The following is a 23,847-nucleotide window of genomic DNA, read 5'->3' on the forward strand; positions in this document are numbered from 1 at the left end:
AGCCTACAGCCGCTTCACCTCGAGATTTGTGCTGGTTGTTCCCCGACATGGCAGAGGAGAGAAATCAGTAACTTCGACTACCTGATGTACCTGAACACGCTGGCCGGGCGCACCTACAACGACTACATGCAGTACCCCGTCTTCCCCTGGGTCCTGGCCGACTACCACTCCCAGGTGAGCAAGGGGGGCGCAGCACGAGCTGTGCGAAGGCTTCTTCGCTGACCTGAGTGCTGGGGTGCGCCCGCAGGGCCAGGGCCTGACCCCCTCTCCTTCCTGTCCCTGCAGACAGCTGAGGAGCGAGCAGGCTCCACGTTCCCCTCCCCCGAGAGCGGGCCCCATGTTCCCCCCCCCGAGAGCGGGCCCTGCGTTCCCCCCCCCCGAGAGCGGGCCCTGCGTTCCCCCCGAGAGCGGGCCCTGCGTTCCCCCTGAAAGAGCGGGCCCTGTGTTGTCCCCCCCCCCGAGAGCGGGCCCCATGTCGCCCCCCCAAGAGTGAGCCCTGCGCTCCCCCCCAAAGAGCAGGACCTGTGTTGTCCCCCCCCCGAGAGCGGGCCCCGTGTCCCCCCCAAGAGTGAGCCCTGCGTTCCCCCCCAAAGAGCAGGACCTGTGTTGTCCCCCCCCCGAGAGCGGGCCCCGTGTCCCCCCCAAGAGTGAGCCCTGCGTTCCCCCCCAAAGAGCAGGCCCTGTGTTGTCGTCCTCCCCCGAGAGCGGGCCCCATGTTCCCCCCCTGAGAGCGGGCCCTGCGTTCCCCCCGAGAGTGGGCCCTGCGTTCCCCCTGAAAGAGCAGGCCCTGTGTTGTCCCCCCCCCGAGAGCGGGCCCCATGTCGCCCCCCCCAAGAGTGAGCCCTGCGCTCCCCCCCAAAGAGCAGGCCCTGTGTTGTCCCCCCCCTGAGAGCGGGCCCCATGTCGCCCCCCCAAGAGTGAGCCCTGCGCTCCCCCCCAAAGAGCAGGCCCTGTGTTGTCCCCCCCCTGAGAGCGGGCCCCATGTCGCCCCCCCCAAGAGTGAGCCCTGCGCTCCCCCCCAAAGAGCAGGCCCTGTGTTGTCCCGCCCCCCAAGAGTGGGCTCCACGTGTCCCCCCCCCGAGAACGGAGCCAGGGGAGGCCACGCCAGGCCGAGCCCCGCTCTCCAGCAATGGGGCGGTACGGTCGCAGCAGGCGAGGGTGGACCTGAGCTGGCGGGCTCAGCCCGGCAGGGTAGCCACCGCGGCGCGGGCCAGCCACCCGAGGACAGGGCGGCCCGAGTCCCAGCGACACACGTGGGCACGGGCCTGGCCCTCGCGGCGACACGGCCGAGTATTCAGCCAGCTGCCTGGGCCCGCTGGGGAGCCGTGGGGAGGAGGCCTCCTTCCATGCACGGTCCGGCAGGCAGATACGTTCTGCCCCATGCGCCGGCCAGCAAGGGGGTGGTGGCCTTTGCCTTTCCCGGGGGCCCTCAGCGCGGATCCTGCCAGCCACCTGTCCCCGTGTGCCAGGAAGATGAGCACGCCCTGCCCGGGGGCCAGGCCGCTCCCCGGAGCAATGTGGCGGCGTTCCACGCTGGCGAGGGCGTCCCCCCAAATCTGAGGGAGTGCGCCCCGAGCTCAGGCATCTGGGGGGCCGGACGCTCTGGACCCTTGTGTCTGGGGAGGGCGCAGAGCCGAGCGTGGGCAGTGGGGGTGCAGGAGAATTCACCCCCCATGTTGGCCTTGCAGGCGCTGAACCTGGCGAGCCCCCGGACCTTCCGCGACCTTTCCAAGCCCATGGGAGCGCAGACCCTGGAAAGGAAACGCAAGTTCGTCCAGCGCTACCACGAGGTGGAGAAGAGCGAAGGTGGGCGCTTGGGGGCGGTGGGTTTCAACGGGGGCTGATGTGCCCCAGGCGGGGACACAGAGGTCTGCCAGGGGCACCCCACTCATCTAGAGCAGTGCTTCGCAGCCTGGGGGTCACGGCCGGGCTCCCCGGTTCGCCAGGCGCCTGTGCGGCCGCGCAGGAGAGTCCAGTGCTGCCCAGCTGATTAGCAGAGCCCCCCCGGCACTGGCTGTACTCCTGGTGGTGCCCATGCCTCTGGGAATATAAAATTTGTTCCGCACGTGGCTGGAAAGAGTCAGCGGGAACATTGGTCAGAACCCCTGGATTTTGGGGCGTCTCAAGTGCAAGGCTGGCATGAGGGGCAGCAAGCGCCCCAGGGAGCTAAGCTGTGGCCTTCTGGGACATGGCTCCTAATAGGGGTGACTCCCATCCTGTCCCCCTCCCCAAGTGCCCTGTTCTGCTAGCCCTGCCCCCGCCCTGAGGCCGGAGACTGGTAATGTGGGGGGGGGGGCAGTTTGGCCCCTGGGGAACGGGCGGTTTCTGGGGGGACAGGGTGATGAGCAGGGCTGGAAAAGGTGTGTCCCCAGGTCGGGTGGGGAGCAAAGGCCTCACAGGAAGGGAGGGGTGAGGACCCAGTGGGCTCTTCCCCCGAGAATACTCTGGCTCCGGTGGGGGGGTGGAATTTCTGCCTGCTTCCTGCAGCAGCACCGGCTGGCTGCTTGCGCCCCGAGAGGCAGGGCTGAAATGTGCAGCGCCACGGCTCAGATGGCGCCATTTTGTTTGCCAGGCCTGTGCCCCCTTTCGGCCTGGTGTGCACTGAGCCCTGGGGAGGCGGAGGAGGAGCAGGCAGGTGGCCTGGAAAGACGAGGGCATTCGAGCGCTGCTAACGTTAAGGCATCCGCCAACTTGGTCTCATCCGCAGGGCCGTAGGCAGGGTCCTTGGAAGCTAAGCGCTTGGGCAGCCGCCCAGGAGAGATTCACATGCTGATTGGCAGAGCGCCCACAGCCGGCAGGGTGTGTGCCTACTGGTGGTGCACATCCCCACAGGCTTCCGTGCACATCGTAAAATTTATTCCGCACATGGATAGAAAAACATAAAGGGAATGTTGGTGGTAGGGGTTACCTGTGACGCCATCCAGTCCTTATATGGCCATGCGGGTGATAGCTGGGGAAGTGGAGATCACTCTTTTGCAAATGCAACCAAATAGTAACTGAGGACTCCAGAGGTATCCGGGGGCAAGAGGTTCAGAGACGCTTTAGGGCCTCTGCTCTCCTCCAGTATTGCACCCTGGGTGTGAATGGGTATTGGTGCATGCACCTAGCTGGTAGCAGTGTACCTGTGTGGTTGTGTGTGCACATGTAACCCACACACCTAGGCTACTTCTCCACTGCAGGCTTTTTGTGGAAGAACAGCCGTTCTGGTGCAAAATCTTGCGGAGCGTCTACACTGCACGCGTGTTCTTGTGCAAGTCAATTTACAGTCAAGCATCAGAAGAGATGCACTTGCGCAAAAGCATACGGCAGTGTGGACACGCTCTTGTGCAAGACCTTTTGTGCAAGAACTCTTGTGCAAAATGCTCTTGCACAAGAAGCCTGCAGTGCAGATGTAGCCCTAGTGTGGGTCACTGGCCATGCAGGGGCACTTAGCCCACTTACAGTGAGAGAGAAGAACAAGGGAGCAGGGTGCTAGCTGGCTTCATAGCTTTAGCTGTAGAAGCTCCTGTTCTAAGCTCCAGAGGTCCCAGGTTCAAATCTGCCCAGTGGTGGGGATCGCACCCCTCCTACTGGCCGTGGCCTGGCATGAGGATCCTTGCACACCTCTGGCTTTCAAGCCCTGCCCCTCCCCAGGGTGGTGTTTTGCGGCTGTGCTGTCCAATGGCCGAGTGTTACCAACCGAGACTTGATCCTCTGCTGTCCAGGAGACCCGTCGGCCCAGTGTCACTACTGCACCCACTACTCCTCCGCCATCATCGTGACGTCGTACTTGGTCCGGATGGAGCCGTTCACCCAGACCTTCTGTGCACTTCAGGTAACGGGACGCAGCCTTTGACCTCCCTGGCACGGAGCGGGTTCTGCTGCTCCTAGATTCCCACGCCTGGCTCGCCCCCCACCCCTTCATCCTCGTGTAACTCCGGGATGTCCCACGCGGAGCCTGGTACCGATGGAGGCCCCGTGGCGCTCCCTTCGGGGAACGCTCAGCGGCAGAACCTGATCCCGGGGCTCACGCAAGACCCCGAGGGAGGCTTTGTGGGTTGCTGGGCCTCGACCACGGCTCCTTCTGTTTGGCGCTGAAGCGCCTGGGGACTGTTGTGAGGCAGGGGAGGGCCAGCCGCATCCCTCTTCAAATGCTCTGCGGCATTCGGCTCTTTATTCCCTGGTCTTTTAGCAATTACAAGTGGGTTAATTGAGCACTAAGCCCCGTGAAGTCGGCTGTTCCCGGCAGCGGGCCACGGCTTTGTGAGCTGTCAAAGCAGCGCTCTCCCCCGGCGCTTTGGATCCATAAGAAGCCCCCAGCCTGTGTGTGCTTGGTAGGGGGCTGTAAAAGCACCCGAGACTGACACAAGCGCCCAAGGTCCTGCCTTGCTCTAGGTCTGGCTGAACCACTGACTGGTTCTGCCAGCTGCCTCGTTCCGCTGGTCGTGCACTAACGCGTGCAAATCGGAGCCGGGGTTGTCGTTCCCCGCGTCTACCTGGTGCCGCTCGCTCCCGGGGCAGACAGGGGAGCAGCAAACCTGAGTGGCATGAGCTGGTTCCACTGGGACGTACAGCTGGGTCCAACGAAGTCGGGGAGTGACTGATCTGGTCACTGCCGTCGAACTGTAGCGCCCCCTGCTGGTAGGAACACAGCCCTCCACGGGAGGACTGGAAGGAAGCGAATGTAATGCTGATCTTGTTAAAGGGCTCCAGAGATGATCCTGGCGGTTACAGGCGGGCATGCCTAATTTACTCCCAGCCAGGCTGGTAGAAAGGCCTTGGAAAGGGTTCAGAAAAGGGCAACTAAAATGATTAGGGGGTTTGGAACGGGTCCCATACGAGGACAGGTTAAAGCGACTGGGACTTTACAGTTTAGAAAAGAGGAGACTGAGGGGGGTATGATAGAGGTCTATAAAATCATGAGTGGTGTGGAGAGGGCCGATAAAGAAAAGTTATTTATTAGTTCCCTAAATAGAAGAACTAGAGGACACCAAATGAAGTTAATGGGTAGCAGGTTTAAAACTAATAAAAGAAAGTTCTTCTTCACACAGCATGTAGTCAACCTGTGGAACTCCTTGCCAGAGGAGGCTGTGAAGGCTAGGACTAGAACAGAGTTTAAAGAGAAGCTAGATAATTTCATGGAGGTTAGGTCCATAAAAGGCTATTAGCCGCGGGATAAAATGGTGTCCTTGGCCTCTGTTTGTCAGAGGCTGGAGAGGGATGGCAGGAGACAAATCACTTGATCGTTGTCTTCGGTCCACCCTCTCTGGGGCACCTGGTGCTGGCCATGTTGGCACACAGGATACTGGGCTAGATGGACCTTTGGTCTGACCCACTATGGCTGTTCTTATGTTCTTATGGAAAGTAGAGGAAAGACGAGAACTACCCCACACACCGACATGCCATGTTGGAGAAGAGTCAACATGGCTTTTGCAGAGGGAAATCAAACCTCGCCAATTTCTTAGAGTTCCTCGAGGGTGTCAATAATCATGTGGACATGGGGGGATCCAGCCATAACTCTGCCCTGGGGCTCTTAAGAAGTCAGGAGAGCAGGAGGAGGCGGAGATGAGGGCTGCGTTTTAAGAGGAGAGTGTCTTGAGATGGGTCTGATTCAAACAGAGTTGTCTGGCGAAGTTGATTCCACTGGTCCATAGAGCTGATCGCACCCAGCCATCTAAAGAAGAAGGTTGGTTAGTAAGTGAACATCTAAGAAAAGGGTCTTTTAAAGCTTTGCGCCTTCATAGGCATCTGAGATGCACTTAGAACTCCTTGGATTTAAGGTCCTATCAGGCCCCAATGTTATAATCAACGGCATTTTCTCAGCCCCATTCTTACAAGAGTGCAGTTTGATTCTAACTTATATTCTCCCCAGGGAATGCTTTTCCCTAACTGCTTTGCCCTGCCACTGTCATACTGTGGCTATGACAGTATTTAAATTCACCCGTAGCCCTGATGACTGTAATGGCTTCACAAAAAGGAAGGAAACCCTAGATCTCACGCCGTGTGGCTCAAGCTGTAAGAGTTTATGTTAATGTGCAGCTGAAAAGCCTAACGCAATTCCAGGAATTTCTTTTTCCCTTTCGGTGCAGTTTTTGTATTCCAGGAGAGAGAGAAAACCCATTAATTCTGATATAAATATATGCAAATAAATTTATTAATACAAGAAATGGGAAAATCAGTTATTGCTTCCTTTATAAATAATACAGGCTTAAGTTTTAAAGATATTACTTTTCCTGAAAATGAATTAGACAGCCCGGGAAAAAATCACATTTTTTCTTGGTGGTAATATCTTTAACCAGATTTGTCACACTAACAGCATTTCCTATGTATATATTATTTTTATTTAATACAGGTAATCTTTTTATTACAAATCATATTGTTTCTCCGGAGATTACCATCAGCGCTCATAAAAGCTGCAAAAAAAGATGAAAAAGCATCAATCACTACACGACACAGGGCGCTGTGTGAAGATTAAATATACAAAGCCCTTTAATATGCTTCAATGAGATACTTGTTAGCTGTTGATTTATTTATAGACCTCCTTCTACCCTGTTTTAATTTCGACGTGAATTTGACTCCAAGGGTCCCTGCCTGGTACTGATCAAGAGCAAAATGACCTTGTGCATCAAATTATCTCTTAGCTAGATCTTGGCCAGAGGATTAGTTGTGATCCCCTGAGTTGGAGTGCAAAGTCTCCCCTATCCAGACGTAAGCTCCGTTGACTGCTTACCCAAAAGTGGAGTTTGCTTTACAGTGCATTGAAGTGGAAGACTAGCTGTCTTGTTTTCACCCCCTGCTCAGCTGCTGCACGGATGCTTATGTGTTGCTTAAACTTAAACTTTTATATTTATATTGACTCAAGAAGCAATGGGCTTAAACTGCAGCAAGGAAGGTTTAGGTTGGACATTAGGAAAAACGTCCTACCTGTCAGGGTGGTGAAACACTGGAATAAATTGCATAGGGAGGTTGTGAAATCTCCATCCCTGGAGATATTGGTTGGACAGACACCTGTCAGGGATGATCTAGATCAGGACTACTCAACACACGGCCTGCCGGCCACACAGCCCGTCTGTTTGCGGCCCGCGGTGCGGTTTGGGTTTGGGTGCGGTTTGGATTTACGCGGGACTTAACATGTGGCCCATGGGTGGGAGCCAAAACAAAAAAGCACTCAAAACAATGGTCTTCTGTTGAGATGCGCTTTAGTAGTTACAGTCCTGGACTGTCAGTGCTCATCAAAAGTGCTGTCAGATGGGTGGAAATTGGGTAAACGTTGCCTTGTATTAATAGCAGCAGCACTGACTCAAATGGGGCCTGTGTGTTGTGTTGTCTTGCCTTAATCTTTGTATTCATGCCCGGCAGTGTGAAAGAAGCTATTTGCATATATTTGAATATATATTTGCATGTACATGCAACCGCACTTACGTTGCAGCCCTCGGCGTGTGCTGTGAGTATCAATGTGGCCGTCGGGGCTTCCAAAGTTGAGTAGCCCTGGTCCAGATGGTGCTTGGTCCGGCCGTGAGGGCAGGGGACTGGACTCGCTGACCTCTCGAGGTCCCTTCCAGTCCTAGTGTTCTGTGCTTCTATGATATTTAATGCCCTGAAAGGTAAGGCCCAGTCACCTGGAACTACCTAGAAAGGACCTTTTTGATCCCAGTCTTCTTGATCTAGCTCCTGAGGCCAACAGAGGAGGTGAACAGAGGCAATGAGCTATCCTAATCAGCCAGCAAGAGGCAGGTCCCTACGGGCTTGCATGCAAATCTGTCACGCTTAGCTGGCTGCCAGGGACGGAAGCGAAAGCCTCCAGAGTTAAAAGCATGAACTGCTGGAGCCTGAGGGAAAGGGACGTCCCTCTGCGTGTGCGACAGGTCCCTCGCATCCTCTGCAGAGCTGGGGCCTGTCCCACAGGCGCACGCATGGGTTCCGCCCCCGGAGCTCAGCGCGAGGACACAGCAAGCCGACGGCATGGGGGACAAGTAGGGGCTGGGGAATTCTGTCCCTCAAAGGATTCGTCGCTGGGATTCAAGTCCGCAGACGTTCGGCCTGTCAGGCTTAGTGTTTGAATTCTCATCTTCCGGCCCAGCTGTGGAATCAGCCCCTTCCATCCCAGGTTCGAGGAAACGGAGGGACAGCGTTTTGTGTGGAGAGGCCCGATGGGCTGGCGAGTCAGAGCCAGAATTCAGCTTCCAGAAATAGCCCCCTGCGCCGTCTTTCATTTGGCCCTGTCTCCCCACCTGAGGTGGAACGAGACACCTCCTTGGAGTGGTGAGGCCTGGCCCTGCTATAAACCAATCCAACGCAGGCTGAACCCAAAGCCACCATCTCTCTGGGTGAAAAGGGTCTCATAGACTCATGGGCTACGTCTAGACTGGCATGATTTTCCGGAAATGCTTTTAACGGAAAAGTTTTCTGTTAAAAGCATTTTCGGAAAAGCACGTCTGGATTGGCACGGACGCTTTTCCGCAAAAGCACTTTTTGCAAAAAAGCGTCTGTGCCAATCTAGACGCGCTTTTCCGCAAAAAAGCCCCGATTGCCATTTTTGCCATCAGGGCTTTTTTGAGGAAAACAAATCTGAACTGTCTACACTGGCCCTTTTGCGCAAAAGTTTTGCGCAAAAGGACTTTTGCCCGAATGGGAGCAGAATAGTATTTCCTCAAGAAGCACTGATTTCTTACAGTAGGAAGTCAGTGCTTTTGTGGAAATTCAAGCAGCCAGTGTAGACAGCTGGCAAGTTTTTCTGGAAAAGCGGCTGATTTTCTGGAAAAACTGGTCAATCTAGACACAGTCATAAACTTTAAGGTCAGAAGGGACCATTATGATCATCTGTCTGACCCCCTGCGCAATACAGGCCACAGAATCTCACCCACCCACTCCTGAAATAATCCTCTCACCTCTATCTCAGATATTGAAGTCCTCAAACGATGATTTAAAGACCCCAAAAATGCAGAGAATCCTCCAGCAAGTGATCCATGTGCCCCATGCTACAGAGGAAGGCGAAAAACCTCCAGGGTCTCTGCCAATCTACCCTGGAGGAAAATTCCTTCCCAACCCCAAATATGGCGATCAGCTAAACCCTGAGCATGTGGTCGCGGCACCGTAGCTAGATTGGAAGCCACCGTTAGCTGCCCTGAGATTCCAACCTTCCCGGAGGCTGGAATTCAGGGTGCTGGCTGGTGAAGCCCAGCTTGTTCCCATGCCCCCTCGTTGCTTCTCTATCGCCACGTGGGCAAACAGCAGGAGGGAAATGAGTTCGGAGGATCAGTCCAAGTTCTCCTGTGTGCCTCGTGGCTCCAGTCTCTCAGCCCCTCCTAAGGACTGGACCCTGGCTTCTCAGCGCCCCTGGGGGTACGGGAGGAGGAGACATTTTCCCAGTGGGGATTTTGAAGCGCAGTGTAGCACAAGTGACTTTCCCCCTGAGTCCCACGCCTCTGTCCCACCCCCCAGGCCTGCCTTCCTGCCCCACCGAAACGCCTTCTGGAGCCAACCTTCTCTTCCCAGACACCAGGAAAGGCCATGTTCCCCAGGGTTTGCCTGAGAGTCGGGAAACCGTTGGCTGACGTTCTGTGGTGGTGCTGGAGAAATATTCTGGGTTAAGTCATGGAGTTCCCCCAGGTCTGGACAAGGGGCCGTGTGGAGTTTCCTTTCGAGAGTGGCTCTCCGGGTGTGGCTGCACGTGGGCTGTGATTCCTAGCGCCCGTAGGCAGACCACTCGGGCCATCATCGAGCAGGGGCGCTACAAATGACAGTGTGGCCATGCTGTGGCAGGAAAGGGTGGCCACACCGAGGATAAACCCGTCTAGACCCCATGGAAACAGCTAGCCCAAGCCAGTGCCTGTGCTACTGCGGCCACAGTATTTTTAGCACGCTAGCCCGATGATATGAGCGGGAAGATGTTGGCCCCACCCCTACCTCCAACAGTCAATTTACTCAGAGTGTCGCCGTTTGAATCTTTAATCCACATCTCTAGGCTCTAGAGGGAGCTAAGAAAAACAGCCTGTGCAGATGCCCTGGTAGACTGAGCTGTGAAATTTGAATCCAGACCCAAAGCATCTTGGTTTCAAAGGGATTGGGTTTCAGTCTCCTATTTCAGGGCTGTCTTCTGTGGAGATGCCCAGAAGGCTTGGCAAGGGTGGCCCAGTGGTGAAGAAACTGCCCTAGAACCTTGGAGAATATGTTTCGGTTCCCTGCCACAGGCAACCTGTGTGTCCTCGGTCAAGTCACTTATAGTCTGTGTGCCTCAGTTCCCCATCTGTACTATGGTGATAATAGACTGGGGTGCAAATATGAGTCCTTTAAAAGACTGTGAAGTGCTCTGAGTAACGCTGTATAAGAGATCGATGTAAGGATTCATACAACAGGGACCCCTGTGGTCCTCAGGACTGAACTCCTATTTTAGCAATTATCTCCTGCAATTAGTTTGGCTAGTTGTGGTTGGGAGACCACTACAGACAGGCTCGGGTGTGTCCCGTTCCGAGTCAGGATCGGCCGTGTGGAGGGAGGCTTTGATCGGATAGGCAGGGCGGTGGATCTAAGCGCTCGTGGCCCGTGCAGATCCCAGGGCACTTTTCACCAGGGTGTACACGGGCCCGAGGCTGAAATCCTAGTGGGGCAAACGTCCCCTGCGGTGTCAGCGCGGCATCTCTGTCTTCGTTCCTGAACGAAGCGGCGTGACAACTAGCTGTGCTTCAGAGGCGGGCGTTGCGATCCCAACAGGGGGTGGGGCTTTCTCGCTGCGCCTAAGTGACTTAGGAGCACAAGTGCCTTTGGGAGTCGATGGGACTTGCGCTCAGCGTTTGGAAATGACCCCGGAACTCTAACACGGTCTCAATCCTAGGCCACACTCCCGCGTAACGTAAGGGGAGGCTTTCCCGAAAGGCCTGATTTTTGTGAAACCAGCCCTATTCAGGAAGCGCCTATAACATTCAGCATGGGGGGAAGGGGGCGGGAGGGCGCATGGAAGCAGGCCGGCTCGCAGAAAGTGTCCCAAAGCCAGGCCACGGTCATGCAGGAGAGCCACATTGCTGCTTGATGGCGACGCCCTGCAGGCTAGACGCGTTCCCCTCCCAGGTGCACCGCATAAACGGGGCCCCTTTCAGCTACGTGCCTAGAGTCCCATTAGAAAGCAGGCCGTGGTTCGGCTCCTGCCTCTCGGTCAGGCAAGGTCATGCAGCACACTGGAAATCCAACCCTACGCACGGGGGGGCGCGCTCAGTCTGTCTGTCTCTCCTCGTGGCTGCAGGGGGGAAGCTTCGACGTAGCCGACCGGATGTTCCACAGCGTGAAGAACGCCTGGGACTCGGCGTCGCGAGACAACATGAGCGACGTCCGCGAGCTCATCCCCGAGTTCTTCTACTTGCCCGAATTCCTAACCAACTGCAATCACTTTGAGTTCGGTAAGAGCCGAGAGGCGGGCGAGCGCCCTGACAGCGCGGGGCTGCGAGATGGGATCTGGCCGTTGCAGCTGCTCTGGTAGGCTGAGCTGTGAAATTTGAATCCAGACCCAAAGCATCTTGGTTTCAAAGGGATTGGGTTAAAGTCTCCCATTTCAGGGCTGTCTTCTATGGAGATGCCCAGAAGGTGTGGCAAGGGTGGCCCAGGGGTGAAGAAACTGCCCTAGAGCCTTGGAGAATACAGTTCAGCTCCCTGCCACATGCAACCTGTGTGTCCTCGGTCAAGTCACTTATCTGTGTGCCTAAGTTCCCCATTTGTACCATGGTGATAATAAATCGGGGTGGGAAGATGAGTCCATTGAAAGACCGTGATGTGCTCTGAGTAGCGCTGTATAAGAGATCGATGTAAGGATTCATACAACAGGGACTCCTGTGGTCCTCAGGACCGAACTCCTACTTTAGTAATTATCCCCCACAATTAGCATGGCCCCGTGCTGCCACCCATAGAACTAGTGTTTGGATCCAGTCTGCTCTGAGATGGGAACAGAGTTCGTGCTGCGAACGGTGCGATTTTATCGTGGTAATAATGCAAATTTGCAGAGACCCACGTTATATCTGCCGGTGTCTGCAGCCAGAGATGCGGATACAAATTTCCTCTCTAGAACCCTGCACATGTTCTGAGATCTGCATCCGTGGATGTGGCTACAAACTGCGTAGCCGTGCAGGGCTCTAGTCATGACTAGCACAGGGAGGTGCTGTAAGGTTCCGCTCCGGGCAGGCACCCGGGAGTTTGCATTCTCATTCGCATCAGCTGTTGGCTCTCTCTGGATCTGCCCGGGGACTCCCCAGGGAAAACAGGATTTTAGGAGGGTTTTAGGAGGCCACGTCCATATTCCAGCCAGAACCACACAAGGAGAAACCTCGCCCCTAGGAAGTTATCTGGCCCTGGCTCACTTAGCTTTGGGGAAAGCCGGTCTCCATTTGCGACTGAGCAACGGCTCTGGCTGTTTGTCTAGCTAATCTTCCCTTGGGACCTGTTGCAGGCAGCATGCAGGATGGCACGGTGCTGGGGGATGTACAGCTGCCCCCCTGGGCGGACGGAGACCCCTATAAATTTATTGGCTTGCACAGACAGGTTAGTACCGTATGCAGGGTGACGGTGCCTATGGGCTTCGTTCGGTGACCCTTGCATGGGGCAGCGTGGGGGCGCCCAGGGATGGCAGGGAGCGGGGCCATAGGGCAGAGCAGACTCAGCCTGCCGATGCTACGCAGCCCCCACGTGCAGCTGGTTGCTGCCCCTGCCATTGGCTTGTGGAGCAGGGTCTGGGTGCAGGAGAGGATTCTGGCCGGGGGGGAGGGGTATCGAGGGGTGCAGGGTCTGGGAGGGGTCTGGGTGCAGGAGAGGATTCTGGCCGGGGGGGGAGGGGTATCGAGGGGTGCAGGGTCTGGGTGCAGGAGAGGATTCTGGCCGGGGGGGGAGGGGTATCGAGGGGTGCAGGGTCTGGGTGCAGGAGAGGATTCTGGCCGGGGGGGAGGAGTAACGGGGGGTGCAGGGTCTGGGTGCAGGAGAGGATTCTGGCCAGGGGGAGAGGTCTCGGAGGCGTGCAGGGTCTGGGAGGGAGCTGTGACCTGGGACGGGGAGGTGCAGAGGGTTGGGGTGGTGACCTGGGGCAGGGAGTTGGGGTGTAGGAGGAGGTGGGGTACCAGAGGCAGGCTCTGGCAGGTGGCTCTGACCTGCACCAGGCCTGGAATGCCGGTCTGTAGAGGTGGAGTTAGCACCTGAGCCCACTTGGAGAAATTCCTGCGGAGCCTCAGCGATATAAAACCCAGTGACCCGCTTTAAGAAAAGCCCTGTGCTGCACGGTGACAGTCCGTAGAGCGAGCAGCATCCCACCGCGCTGGTTTCCCGGGGCTAGCTCGGTATTCGCTCTGCCTGCCCTGTGTCGGATCTGCGACAGGTGCCCCTTTCTGACCCCGTTTGGCTCTTGGTCCCAGGCGCTGGAAAGTGACTACGTGAGTGCCCATCTCCATCACTGGATCGATCTCATTTTTGGCCACAAGCAGCACGGCTCAGCCGCCGTGGAGGCCGTGAACACCTTTCACCCCTACTTCTACGGAGACAAGGTGGACCTCAACAGCACCAGCGACCCTCTGATCAAAAGTACCATCCTAGGCTTTGTCAGCAACTTCGGGCAGATACCGAAACAGGTACCGTCCCCTGTTGGTCCTCCTGCGTCCCTTCGCTTCATTGCTTTAATTGCAGGAGCTGGAGAGGAGGCCGGGTGGAAAGGAGAACGTGACTCATGGAGACTTGGTAGGGTTACCCCCAGCCTCACGCTGTGCAACGCTGACAGGCGGAAACACACCTGGGACCTCTGGAGCTTAGTGCATGAGCCTCTAGAGCAGTGTTTCTTAAACTTTTTAAGACCGAGGAACACCGAACAATTTTTTTTTTTCATGAGGAACACCAAGGATTTTTTGTTGAGCAAAAAAAAAAAAAAAAGGCAACACCGGTGTGCCACGGAACACAGTTTAAGAAACGCTGCTCTATAGCTTGGGCTAAAAGCCAGCTGGCTCTTAGCAAAGGCTGGAGAGGGAACTTCTCTCTCTCTCTGAGTCAGTGGTCCCCAACCTTTTGGGGCTGCCGGGCGCCCGGGGATGGGGCCACGGCTGCACATGCGCCATGCACCGCGTGCCCAGGGCAGGGGCCATGCATGTGCCGCGCGGACAGAACAGGGGCCGCGCAGGTGCCGTGCACCCGGGGCACAAGAATGATTTAGGCCAGCCCTGATGACTTGGCGGGCGCACATAAATGCACCGGCAGGTGCTATGGCACCCACGGGCACCACGTTGGAGACCACTGCTAAGTGGTCTAAGTTCCTCTGCATGGCACAGTAGACCACACCCAGAATATATGTGGGCTACATGTGCACAAGTGTACATGACAACACAAGAAGAAGGGCAGCAGTGAATGGGGAGAGGGACAGCTGGTTTGCTGGGGTGTAGGTGAGTGCAGAACTAATCAAGGAACAGCACAAGCCAGGTTGAGCTAAGGGATCCTGTGCAGCCCAGTCCTCCTAACTTTGTGCTCATGGAGAATCCAGGATTGCTGTAGGATTTGCAGAAGTACACGAAGTTTGAGCCACGTGGTTCCATTGCCAGCCGCTTTATCCTCTTGCTAGACAGTTTCAACATTAGGGCAGATCTACACTAAAGGCTTGGCTATACTGACTGAAGAATGACCATCTGGCAATTGATCTTCCGGGGTTCGATTTAGTTGGTCTAGTGAAGACCCACTAAATCGAATGCTGAAAAGAGTCTCCATAGATGAGGAATAAGGGAAGTTGGGAAGGAGTAAGGGAAGACAACAGGAGATTTTTCTCCCATCGACCTCCTGCTGTGGGGTTGCCCCAGAAAATTCATGTAAGGTACGTTGACTTTGTCGTAGCTGGAATTGCATATTGCCCATCAATTTTCTCTGCCAGCGTGGACCTGACCCAAGGGGACAAGTCAGTCTGAGCTATGCAATTTGAGTTATGCTGCTAATGTAAGTCGGATCAACATAGCTTAGATCTGCACTGCGCTGGGTCAACAGTCTTCACTAGACCCACTCGATCGATCCCCAATGGATCGATTGCCGCAGCATTGATCCACCCAGTAGCTGAGGCATCCCCTTAATTTTAGCACAGGGGAGAGAAGCTGAATTCTTGACTCAGCAGCCTGCAACCTGAAGCTCTCTCATTACAATCAATCTTGCTACAATGGCAGCAGGAGGGCTGAGCAGCAGAGACATAAAAAATAACGACCCTTCCTCGTTAAGAAAAGCCACTCAGCTATTTCCCCTAGACATCTCGCGGGCGAGAACTTCCTAGAGATGAGGCCAGGTGGCTGCATTTCCCCTCAATCCCTGCAGAGCGAGGAAGAACACAGAGCTGGGAGGAAGTCAAGCTGTGGGCGAAACAATAGGAAACCAGTCGGTGGGCCTGGCTGAGCCCACAAACTTGTTTCACCTGTGAGCCAATCCCAATTGCAACCCTCATTGTTAGGGTGCTTGCTTGGGAAGCTAGAGTCCTGGGTTCAGTTCCCAGCTCCGCCACAGACTTCTAGCGTGCCCTTGGGTAAGTCCCTTTGCCTCCACTCCGCATGTGTAAAACGGGAACAGGAGCTTTTCCCTACCTCCCGGATATTGTGAGGCTCAGTCCGGGGATGTTGGGGCGGTGTTCAGACGCTGAGGTGCCGGTGGGCATAGAAGTACCACAGAGAGACAGATGTAGCCGCTGCACAACAGGGCGAATTGTTTTCATGTGTTTACTCCTTTGTTCTAGCTCTTCACGAAACCCCACCCATCCAGGAATGCCACGGGCAAAAACACCTTAGGGAAAGAGTCTGCCTCCTCTCTCCATTCGGCCGGACTTATGCCTCTGCTGCTCAGCAGCCCGCAACATCTGAAGCTCTCTCCTGTCACAATCAAAGGTGCTGGCAGCGCAGTAAATCCAGCCGTCTCCTTCACGTATGAACCTCATCCCGGCCCCGGCCGCGAGCTGGCTGCATTTGAACCATCCAGCCGGGCATGGCTTGATTTTCGCAAAGCCCCAAACCGACCCCCTCCAGATCGCCATGTCACGCAGCTTTTATGAGAGAGAAGGGAAGACGGAAAAGGGGGAGAAATAATTTCATGACAAAAATTCAAAATGTTGAAGTCCTTCGTATTGCCTGTGATCCAAAGCGGAAGGTTTAGTTAGGTTTTTCCTTTTTACTGATATTTTAAAAGTTTTGATTTTTTTTTTTAATTCAGAATTTTTGAAATGTTTCTTCCACTAGCTCCCTTATTTCGAAATAACGAGCGTAACGTCCACACTACCAAGCCCGTTATTTTGAAATAATAATGCCTGCTTTCCACAAGGAATAACGCTTATTTCCAAATCGTTATTTCAAAATAGAGGTCGTGTGGACGCTCCGCTGCTGCTGTTTTGAAATAATCACTCTCCAGAGTCCTTCAAACTAACTCCTCCCCAATGCTTCCTGGGGCTATAAGTCAAGGTAGCATGTCCACATTAACGGAGCCTGCTTTGGACTCATTTCAAGGCTTCCCTGTAGCGTGGGCACACAGCAGATTTTTCGAAAAAGCGAGCCGCTTTTTCGAGAGGGAGTCTAGATGCTCTCTTTTGAAAAAGCACAGGTTGCATTCAATAGCGCCTTTTTTCGAAAGTACTTTCAAAAAAAGATGTTCTTCCTCGTAGAATGAGGTTGACCGCAATCGAAAAAACTGCCGTGTTCTTTCGATTTACTTTCAAAAGAACGCGGCTGCAGTCTAGACGCAGGGGAAGTTTTTTCGAAAAAAGTAGCCTTTTCTCGAAAAAACCCTGTAGTCTAGACACACCCATTTTGTTGAATTCAGGGAGATGTAAGGAGAAAATAAAGTATCGAAATGTTGACACGTGAAATGTTGTAAGTTTTCAGTGTCATCAAAAACTTTTACGATATCAAAACTCTTTTCATGAATTGCATCCTTTTTTCTAAGAAGAAAAGTTTTGGGTTTTTTTTGTTTTTTTGGCGGGGTCAGAGGGCGTAGGGAAAACATTTTGGAAAGAAACATTCTGACCAGTTCTGCTGTCTGCCAGTACGCCTGCATGCCCCAGCCAGCATCAGGACCCAGGTGCCAAACAAATAGAATAGATGATCATCCTTCTATCTGAAACAAACAAACTAGACAAACCGAAAAGATGTAATTGACAGAGGTGCAGCAGATCTTTGTCAGTTTCAGTCTCCTCCCCACATAGCAGCCTTTCCCAGGAACGGCCCATCTGGCTAGCTCCCAGAGTCAAAGGCCTATTTCACCCCACTTGCCTCCCCTCTGCCCTCCTCGCCCTTTAGGGAGTGCTCTACCACTGTCTGGAGTGGGGAGACACAAGCAACCGAAGTTTCTCCCTTTGCCCCATCCTGCCAGGGGAGGAATCAGATGGCCCATAGAATCATAGAACCCTAGAACCAGAAGGGACCTTGAGAGGTTGTCAAGTCCAGTCCCCTGCCCCCCCAGCAGTCCTGTTGGCCCACCTGTTCTGCTTCCTCCTGCTTCCCCCGTGGATGGAGTGGGGGGGAGTCCGAGGCTAGTCCCTGGGAGGAGAAAACACTGGGCTTCACCTGGCCTCACCCCCCTCCTCTAGGTGCATCGTCCAGCCTAGAAAGTCACTGCATCTCGCCCCCAGGGTGGGTTTTAGCCTCTGGGGCTGGTCACACGGCCCAGCGTCGTTTCCGAGACACACGGGGGCCGGGGAGTGACTCTGGAAACAAGGGGCTGAGTTGTGATCTCCTTCTGCCACTCAGAGGCACCCAAGGGAGCCGTCGGACACATCGTGCCCAGCGAGAAGAGCGTTCTGGCCGTCGAGAGGAACAAAGTGTTGATCCCCCCGCTCTGGACCAAAACCTTCTGCTGGGGCTTTGACGATTTCACCTGCTGCCTTGGAAGCTATGGCACCGACAAGGTAAATCGGAGCAAAGGCCGAGGGGTGGGAAACGCCGGCCAGGGTGTGGTATGAAGAATCCTCTTCTAGTTGCCTGTGGGTGTGTGTGTGTGGGGGGGGGGGGTTGGGGGTGCTCACCTGTCCGGGTCCAACCAGTGGCCAGATTTGGGGTGGGAGGAAAGTTCCTTGGGTCCTACTGGCAAGGACTTCGGAGTTTCTCAGCTTCCTCTGCAGCTCGGGGAGTGGATCTCCTGCTGGAAACATCTGAGCATGTCAAAAGAGCATAAGAGCGACCACACTGGGTCAGACCAAAGGTCCATCAGCCCAGTGTCCTGTCTGCCAACAGCAGCCAAGGCCAGGTGTCCCAGAGGGAGGGAACAGAGCAGGGAATCCTCACGTGATCCCTCCCGTGTCTCCCACTTCCAGACAAACAGAGGCGAGGGACACCATCCCTCCCCATCCTGGCTAATAGCCATTGATGGACCTAACCTCCGTGAATCTATCTAGCTCTTTTTTGAACCCTGTTTAAGTTCTAGCCTTCACCACATCCTCTGGCGAGGAGTTCCACAGATTGACTGTGCACTGAGTGAAAAAAAAAAACTTCCTTTGGTTTGTTTCAAACCCACTGCCTCTTAATTTCATTCGGTGACCCCTAGTTTTATATGGTGGGAATAAGTAAATAAGTTCTCCCTATTCACTTTTTCCATGCCAGTCATGATTTTATAGACCTCTATCAAAGCCCCCCTTAGTCTCCTCTTTGCTAACTTGAAGAGTCCAAGTCTTTTTAATCTCTCTTCATGTGTCCCACCTAATCAATTGATTCCCTGCCAAGGCAGGGCCCTGGGTCCTTGAAGGCACCCCGGTCTCTCTCTTGCTCTGTGTCTGTGGCCTGTGGCACACCACAGATTGGTCGGAGGGGCTGAAAGGCTTTAACTGGGGTCTTTGGCTTTGTTAGAGGATTGTCTGGGTGAACTGTGATGGAGCGTGCCACGCCGGCGGTCAGGCTGGTTGATCTAAGGTTCCCTTCTGGCCTGAAACTCCATGAAAAGTGGCTTGTGACTGGGAGAGGGGCGGGTCTCGGTTACTCGGAAACCGAGACCTCGTGCGATCGGCCGTAACGACAGTCCCGATGAGAAATTCTGTCCCGCAGAACTTTCTGCTGGGATGAGGATAGGACAGTGCCTGCTGCCGGCAGACAGGCCGCTGAGCTGGATGGACCTTTGGTCTGACCCCGTGCGGCCGTTCTGATGACCGTCTCTGACCCTCCTCCCCCCCCCCCAGGCTTAGCACTGTGCTCCCGCTGAGTACGGAAATGCAGCCCCCCCTAGAAATCTGATTCTCCGGTGTCTTTCCTGTAAGGCAGTTTCTCCCAAGTGGTGTTCCGGGGAACCCCGGGGTTCCGCGAGTGAAAATAAGGGTTCCGCCAGAAAATTCCATTACAATAACATGTTATTATTAAAAAATAATCATTAATACTAAGCATTTATGAATTTTAGTGAAAACCATTTTCATTTGTGTCGATCTCATGACCTTGTTTAGCGTTTGTTTATTATTATCCTTACTTATTTGTGATCTACTTTTTCAGCTCCGTATATAAGACTGTTATTAGGGGTTCCACAAAATTCTTTTGAGTTTAAATGGGTTCCGTGGCCAAATAAAATTGGGACACACTGCTGTAAGGAATGAGTCACACAGTCGCGGGGCTGCTGGCAGGCTGGAGCACAGCTGCCGAGGAGAGAGCAGCGTTGTCTCTGAAAAGGCAGGCTGGCCGGGGGTTAAGGTGCAACTCAGGGGCTTAGGGGACCAGCCGTCAGACACCCAAAGGAGCAGAAACCTGTCCTGTTCCTACTGGAAGCTCCGTGTGTTCTAAGCCGTTGGCTTTGCCAAAGTCCACCCAGGAGAGCCACGGGTGGGCACAGAACCCAGGGATCTTTGCATCCAACACTTGAGCAGTTCCTCTACCTATGAGGAAGTAGTAGGTTGTTCTCCTCTCTGTTGAAGGTGCCTCTCCGCCGCCCCCCCCCCCCCCCGCCCATCGCTGTAGAATCTATCATGTATTTATCCTCACAACCTGCCTGTGGGCAGGGAGCTGCTCTTAACCCCATTGTACAAGTGAGGGGCGAGGCACAGAGCGGCTAACTGAAAAAATCACACAGGGAGCCTCTTGCGAAGCAGAGAACGGGACGTGTTTCTTGGGGATCGTCCCAGCTACATCTATACCGCACGCTTGTTTCGGAATACGCTCTTCCGGAAGAAATACTCCGAAGTAGCGTATTTCGAAATAGCACGTCGACACTACAGGGAAACCTGGAAATGTGTCCGAGGCAGCTCCCCTAATGTGGACACGCTACCTCAATTAGAGCGCCAGGAGGCACTGGGAAGGAATTACTCTGAATGGCCGGGGGGAGGAGCTATTTCGAAATAGCAGCCATGGCGCGTCCGCACTCCTGCTGCTCCGAAATCGCTGTTTCGGAGGAGGCGTTATTCCTCGTGGAGCGAGGTTTGCAAACACCGAACTAAGCCACCCGCTATTTTGAAATGATTTCGAAATAACGGGCTCCCTGTGTAGACGCTCGCATGGTTATTCCGAAATCATGCTGCTGTGTGGAGACGTACCCGTAGGCTACGTCTACACTGCAGGCTTTTAGCGCAAGAACTTGCAGAGTGTCCACACTGCACGCGTGTTCTTGCACAAGTAAATATACTATACGGCGTCGGAAAACAGGGCTTCTTGCACAAGAGTTATTCCTCTCCCCACAAGGAATAAGCGCTCTTGCACAAGAGCTCTTCCACAAGAAGGCAGTGTGGACAGGCAATGGGTTTCTTGCACAAGAAACCCCGATGGCTAAAATGGCCATCGGAGCTTTCTTGTGCAAGAGCATGTCCACACTGCTATGGGCGCACTTGTGCAAAAGCACATCTCTTGTGCAAAAACGCATGGCAGTGTGGATGCGCTCTTGTGCAAGAACTCTTGCGCAAAACTGTTTTTGTGCAAGAAGCCTGCAGTGTAGACGTAGCCTGAGTGTCCTAACTGCTGGCTCATCCCACCAATCCAGCCAGGTGGATCCGCTCCCGCACATGGCCCTGCTGTTCCACACACACAGGCTGCGAGGGCAGAGCGGAGAGGAAAATTCCCTCTTTCCTTCGACTTTCCTGTGAGTTGAGGAAGTCCCCCATCCTGTAGGACTGGGCCCTTTCTTTGCACTGACCCTCCCCTTCCTTTGGTTCTCTCCAATGGGTAGGAGGACCAGTCCTTTCCCAGCCTTGACGGGAGGAGGAGAGCTTGGGTCACGGGCCCTCACCCTGCTGTAAAAATTGAAAGGCTGTTCTCCTGGCCCCCAAAACGACTGCCCGTGTTTCTACCCTCTGCAGAACGCAGTGACGCTCGAGTGCATGGCAGACTGGGGCAAGTGCCTCTGTGCGGCGTGCCCCACGCCAACGACCGTCATTACCTCCGGAACGAGCGCCGTCGTGTGTGTCTGGGAGCTTTCGCTGGCTAAGGACCAAGTGCAGTGCCTCAGCTTGAGACAGGTACGGACCACGGCTCACCTGCCGGGCCAGCTTCCTAAGCGGGGCCGAGGCTTAGAGGAAAACCCTTCCTCTACCAGGGTGGCAGAGAAAGATGGTAGAGATGGCATGATACTGCATAGCAACCTGCCACCAGGCCTGCCGGCAGGGGTGGGAGAGGGACAAAGGGGCTAATTGTACCAAGGCCCAGCATTTCAAAGGGGCCCAGAGCTTCTGCAGCATCCAGAAATCAAGCCCCCTTTGAATTAGAGCTGGAGTACCATGCCAGGAGTTTCACTTTTATGGGGGTATAAATCCACTGATTACAATGGAGTTACCCCAGCCACAAACTAGAGAGAAAGGCAGTTTAGATCGGGATCCAGACTGTGTCATTTGGGCCTTTCCTCCACCTGATGGGAGTGACACACGAAGGACACCGAGAAATGGAAGCAACAGCACTTAGGGTGAAATCTAAGCAATACGGTTTGGAAATCAAGCCCAGTTTGGAGATTTGGGCAAAGGTTCGGGTTTGCCAGTCCTATTAGCGGTCCACAACCTACGGCAGAGTGTCAAGGCGCTGCTGTTGCAAACCAATTACGCCGTAATTAAATGATCTTGCCCATATTCCACAAGGTACCGGCATGAGATCGTGCACGGCCAAACCCTGCTTGCATTTCCTTTCTCTTTCTGCGAGCAGAAGGCATTAGTCATGGAGACGTGAAGCTGAACTATGCCCTGACTTGTCTCCAAGTGATTTACAAGCGATTGTTTCCTGCGGGTTGTTTATTCTGCTGAACAAAACGATGGTCTTGCCATCCCCGAACCTCGCTTAAGCTGATGTGCGAGGAAGCTCGTGCAACTCACTTAGCAGCCATCTCAAGGGACTAAGGCTTTCTTCTTAGAACGGGGGTAAAAGTCCAGGTAGAGCATATTCCCTTCTCAGCCGGCTGCCTCCTGAAGTTTGTGTGGCCTTGGTGGTGCACCCTGAGAGCCACAGTAGCCACCAGGGCAATTTTACATGCCTCAGAAAGGGTGACCCGCACTCAGAACCCTTCTAGCAGGTGCTGGTCTGTTCCTGACTGGCCAGTGTATGGAGGGGGGGGGGGTTACGGCCTTGGATTGACCCAGCCCTGTTTATGGTGACCACTGACTCCTGCCACCGGCACCCAAATCCCGCGATCGTGGCCAGAGAGCCGCATTCCCTGGCTCTGTGTGAACGGGCGAGCCCCAGGAGGGTGGCTTCCCTTGCGCTGTCGCTCTGCTGCCCGGCCTGCAAGTGGAAGAAACTAATGACAAAGATCCCAAACCTGGATAAGAGCTCAGCGGCTTGGTGTGAATGGGCTGGTGCCTACCTCAGAAAGGCGCGCACTGCCGGCCCCACAGCCTGACCTCCTCATAGGCCCCGGTCAGTAGACCTGGGCCAGCGAGGGTTGCACCAGTGGCCTTGTATATCCAGGGGAGCCAACAGCCCGCACGGGTAAGGGTGCTCCCAGAAGGGGTGTGGCCTCTGGCAGAAGGGCGGGGCCTCTGACAGTAGAGGCGGGGCCAGGGCAACCAGTCCTCAGCACCGCCCCCCCAGCTGTTAGAGTTCCACAGGACACGCACGGGGCTCTGGCAGCCATTTAAAGAGCCCGGGATTCGGTGGCCAGAGCTCCTTTGAATTGCCAAGCCCTAGGGAAGGTGTCCCTCTTGCCGGGCCCGAGTGTATCTGCGTGGACAAAGCCAGACTCTCCGCCTCACATGGCTGCTCTGATTCACGCATGGAGGCCCTCTCCCTCTCTGCAGCCCGCTGAATATTTAATGTAATTAGCGATACGCAGCGCCAATGGACCCAGCTCGTCAATTGAACCTGCGACCTTAGGGGCCAAAGCCATGAGCTAAAAGCCACCAGACTTCACTCCCCCATCAGTGGCTCAGAACCTCTGGGTGCCATACCCATAGCAGAAGAGGCCTGACAGCAGATCAGTAGCGTGTTGTCAGGATGCTTACCTGGGTCCCCCATGTCCCAGGTGAGTGCTTGCACCGGTGGACTATTCCTCACTGAAGCGTGTCTCACGCTCTTGAATTCCATCCGAGACCCTCAGAAACTTTCTCCACCACATTCTGGTCCAGACCAACCCGTTTCCTGCCCGAAGTTTGGTTTCGATGAACAAGCAGCTTCCGACACGTTAAAAAGATCCCTTTGTGTGTGAACCACGCAGACTCCAGGGGAAACTGGTCCGCAGCCCCTGTGTTCCGGCTAGTGCGGGGAGAACCCCCACTGGGTGCACCCTTAAATCGCTCGCAGGTTGGCCCGAAGTTCCAAACTTGCCCCAATTTGTCCCACAGCCTGGAACCCCCCCAAAGCTCAAATTGGGCAGCAGGACTTGGATGAAAACTTTGCGCAGCTTGGCTGAAATCCTCAATTGTACTGTTATCTTTGACTCCTAGCCCATATTTTGATAAGGTCCAAAATTAGATCTAAGCCTGTATCTCGGGCCCATTTCAAGCCTGCGACCGGGCGTGTCCACCAG

At 54.6% G+C, this 23,847-nt stretch overlaps 1 protein-coding gene across 6 annotated transcripts in view; it reads left to right on the forward strand.

Moving 5' to 3' along the window:
* WDFY4 (WDFY family member 4) overlaps positions 1 to 23,847 on the forward strand; it is a 187,041-nt gene that overhangs the window by 150,972 nt on the left and 12,222 nt on the right. For all 6 annotated transcript variants that reach the window (XM_075934641.1, XM_075934642.1, XM_075934640.1 and 3 more), the window contains 9 exons: positions 55 to 174; positions 1,689 to 1,806; positions 3,705 to 3,814; positions 11,216 to 11,369; positions 12,410 to 12,501; positions 13,362 to 13,574; positions 15,692 to 15,839; positions 17,691 to 17,848; positions 21,200 to 21,358. In XM_075934641.1, the coding sequence (XP_075790756.1) occupies positions 55 to 174; positions 1,689 to 1,806; positions 3,705 to 3,814; positions 11,216 to 11,369; positions 12,410 to 12,501; positions 13,362 to 13,574; positions 15,692 to 15,839; positions 17,691 to 17,848; positions 21,200 to 21,358 (1,272 nt within the window). The remainder of the gene's footprint in view (positions 1 to 54; positions 175 to 1,688; positions 1,807 to 3,704; positions 3,815 to 11,215; positions 11,370 to 12,409; positions 12,502 to 13,361; positions 13,575 to 15,691; positions 15,840 to 17,690; positions 17,849 to 21,199; positions 21,359 to 23,847) is intronic.

This window comes from Pelodiscus sinensis, chromosome 8 (assembly GCF_049634645.1).
Source record: "Pelodiscus sinensis isolate JC-2024 chromosome 8, ASM4963464v1, whole genome shotgun sequence".
Classification (NCBI taxonomy): domain Eukaryota; kingdom Metazoa; phylum Chordata; order Testudines; family Trionychidae; genus Pelodiscus; species Pelodiscus sinensis.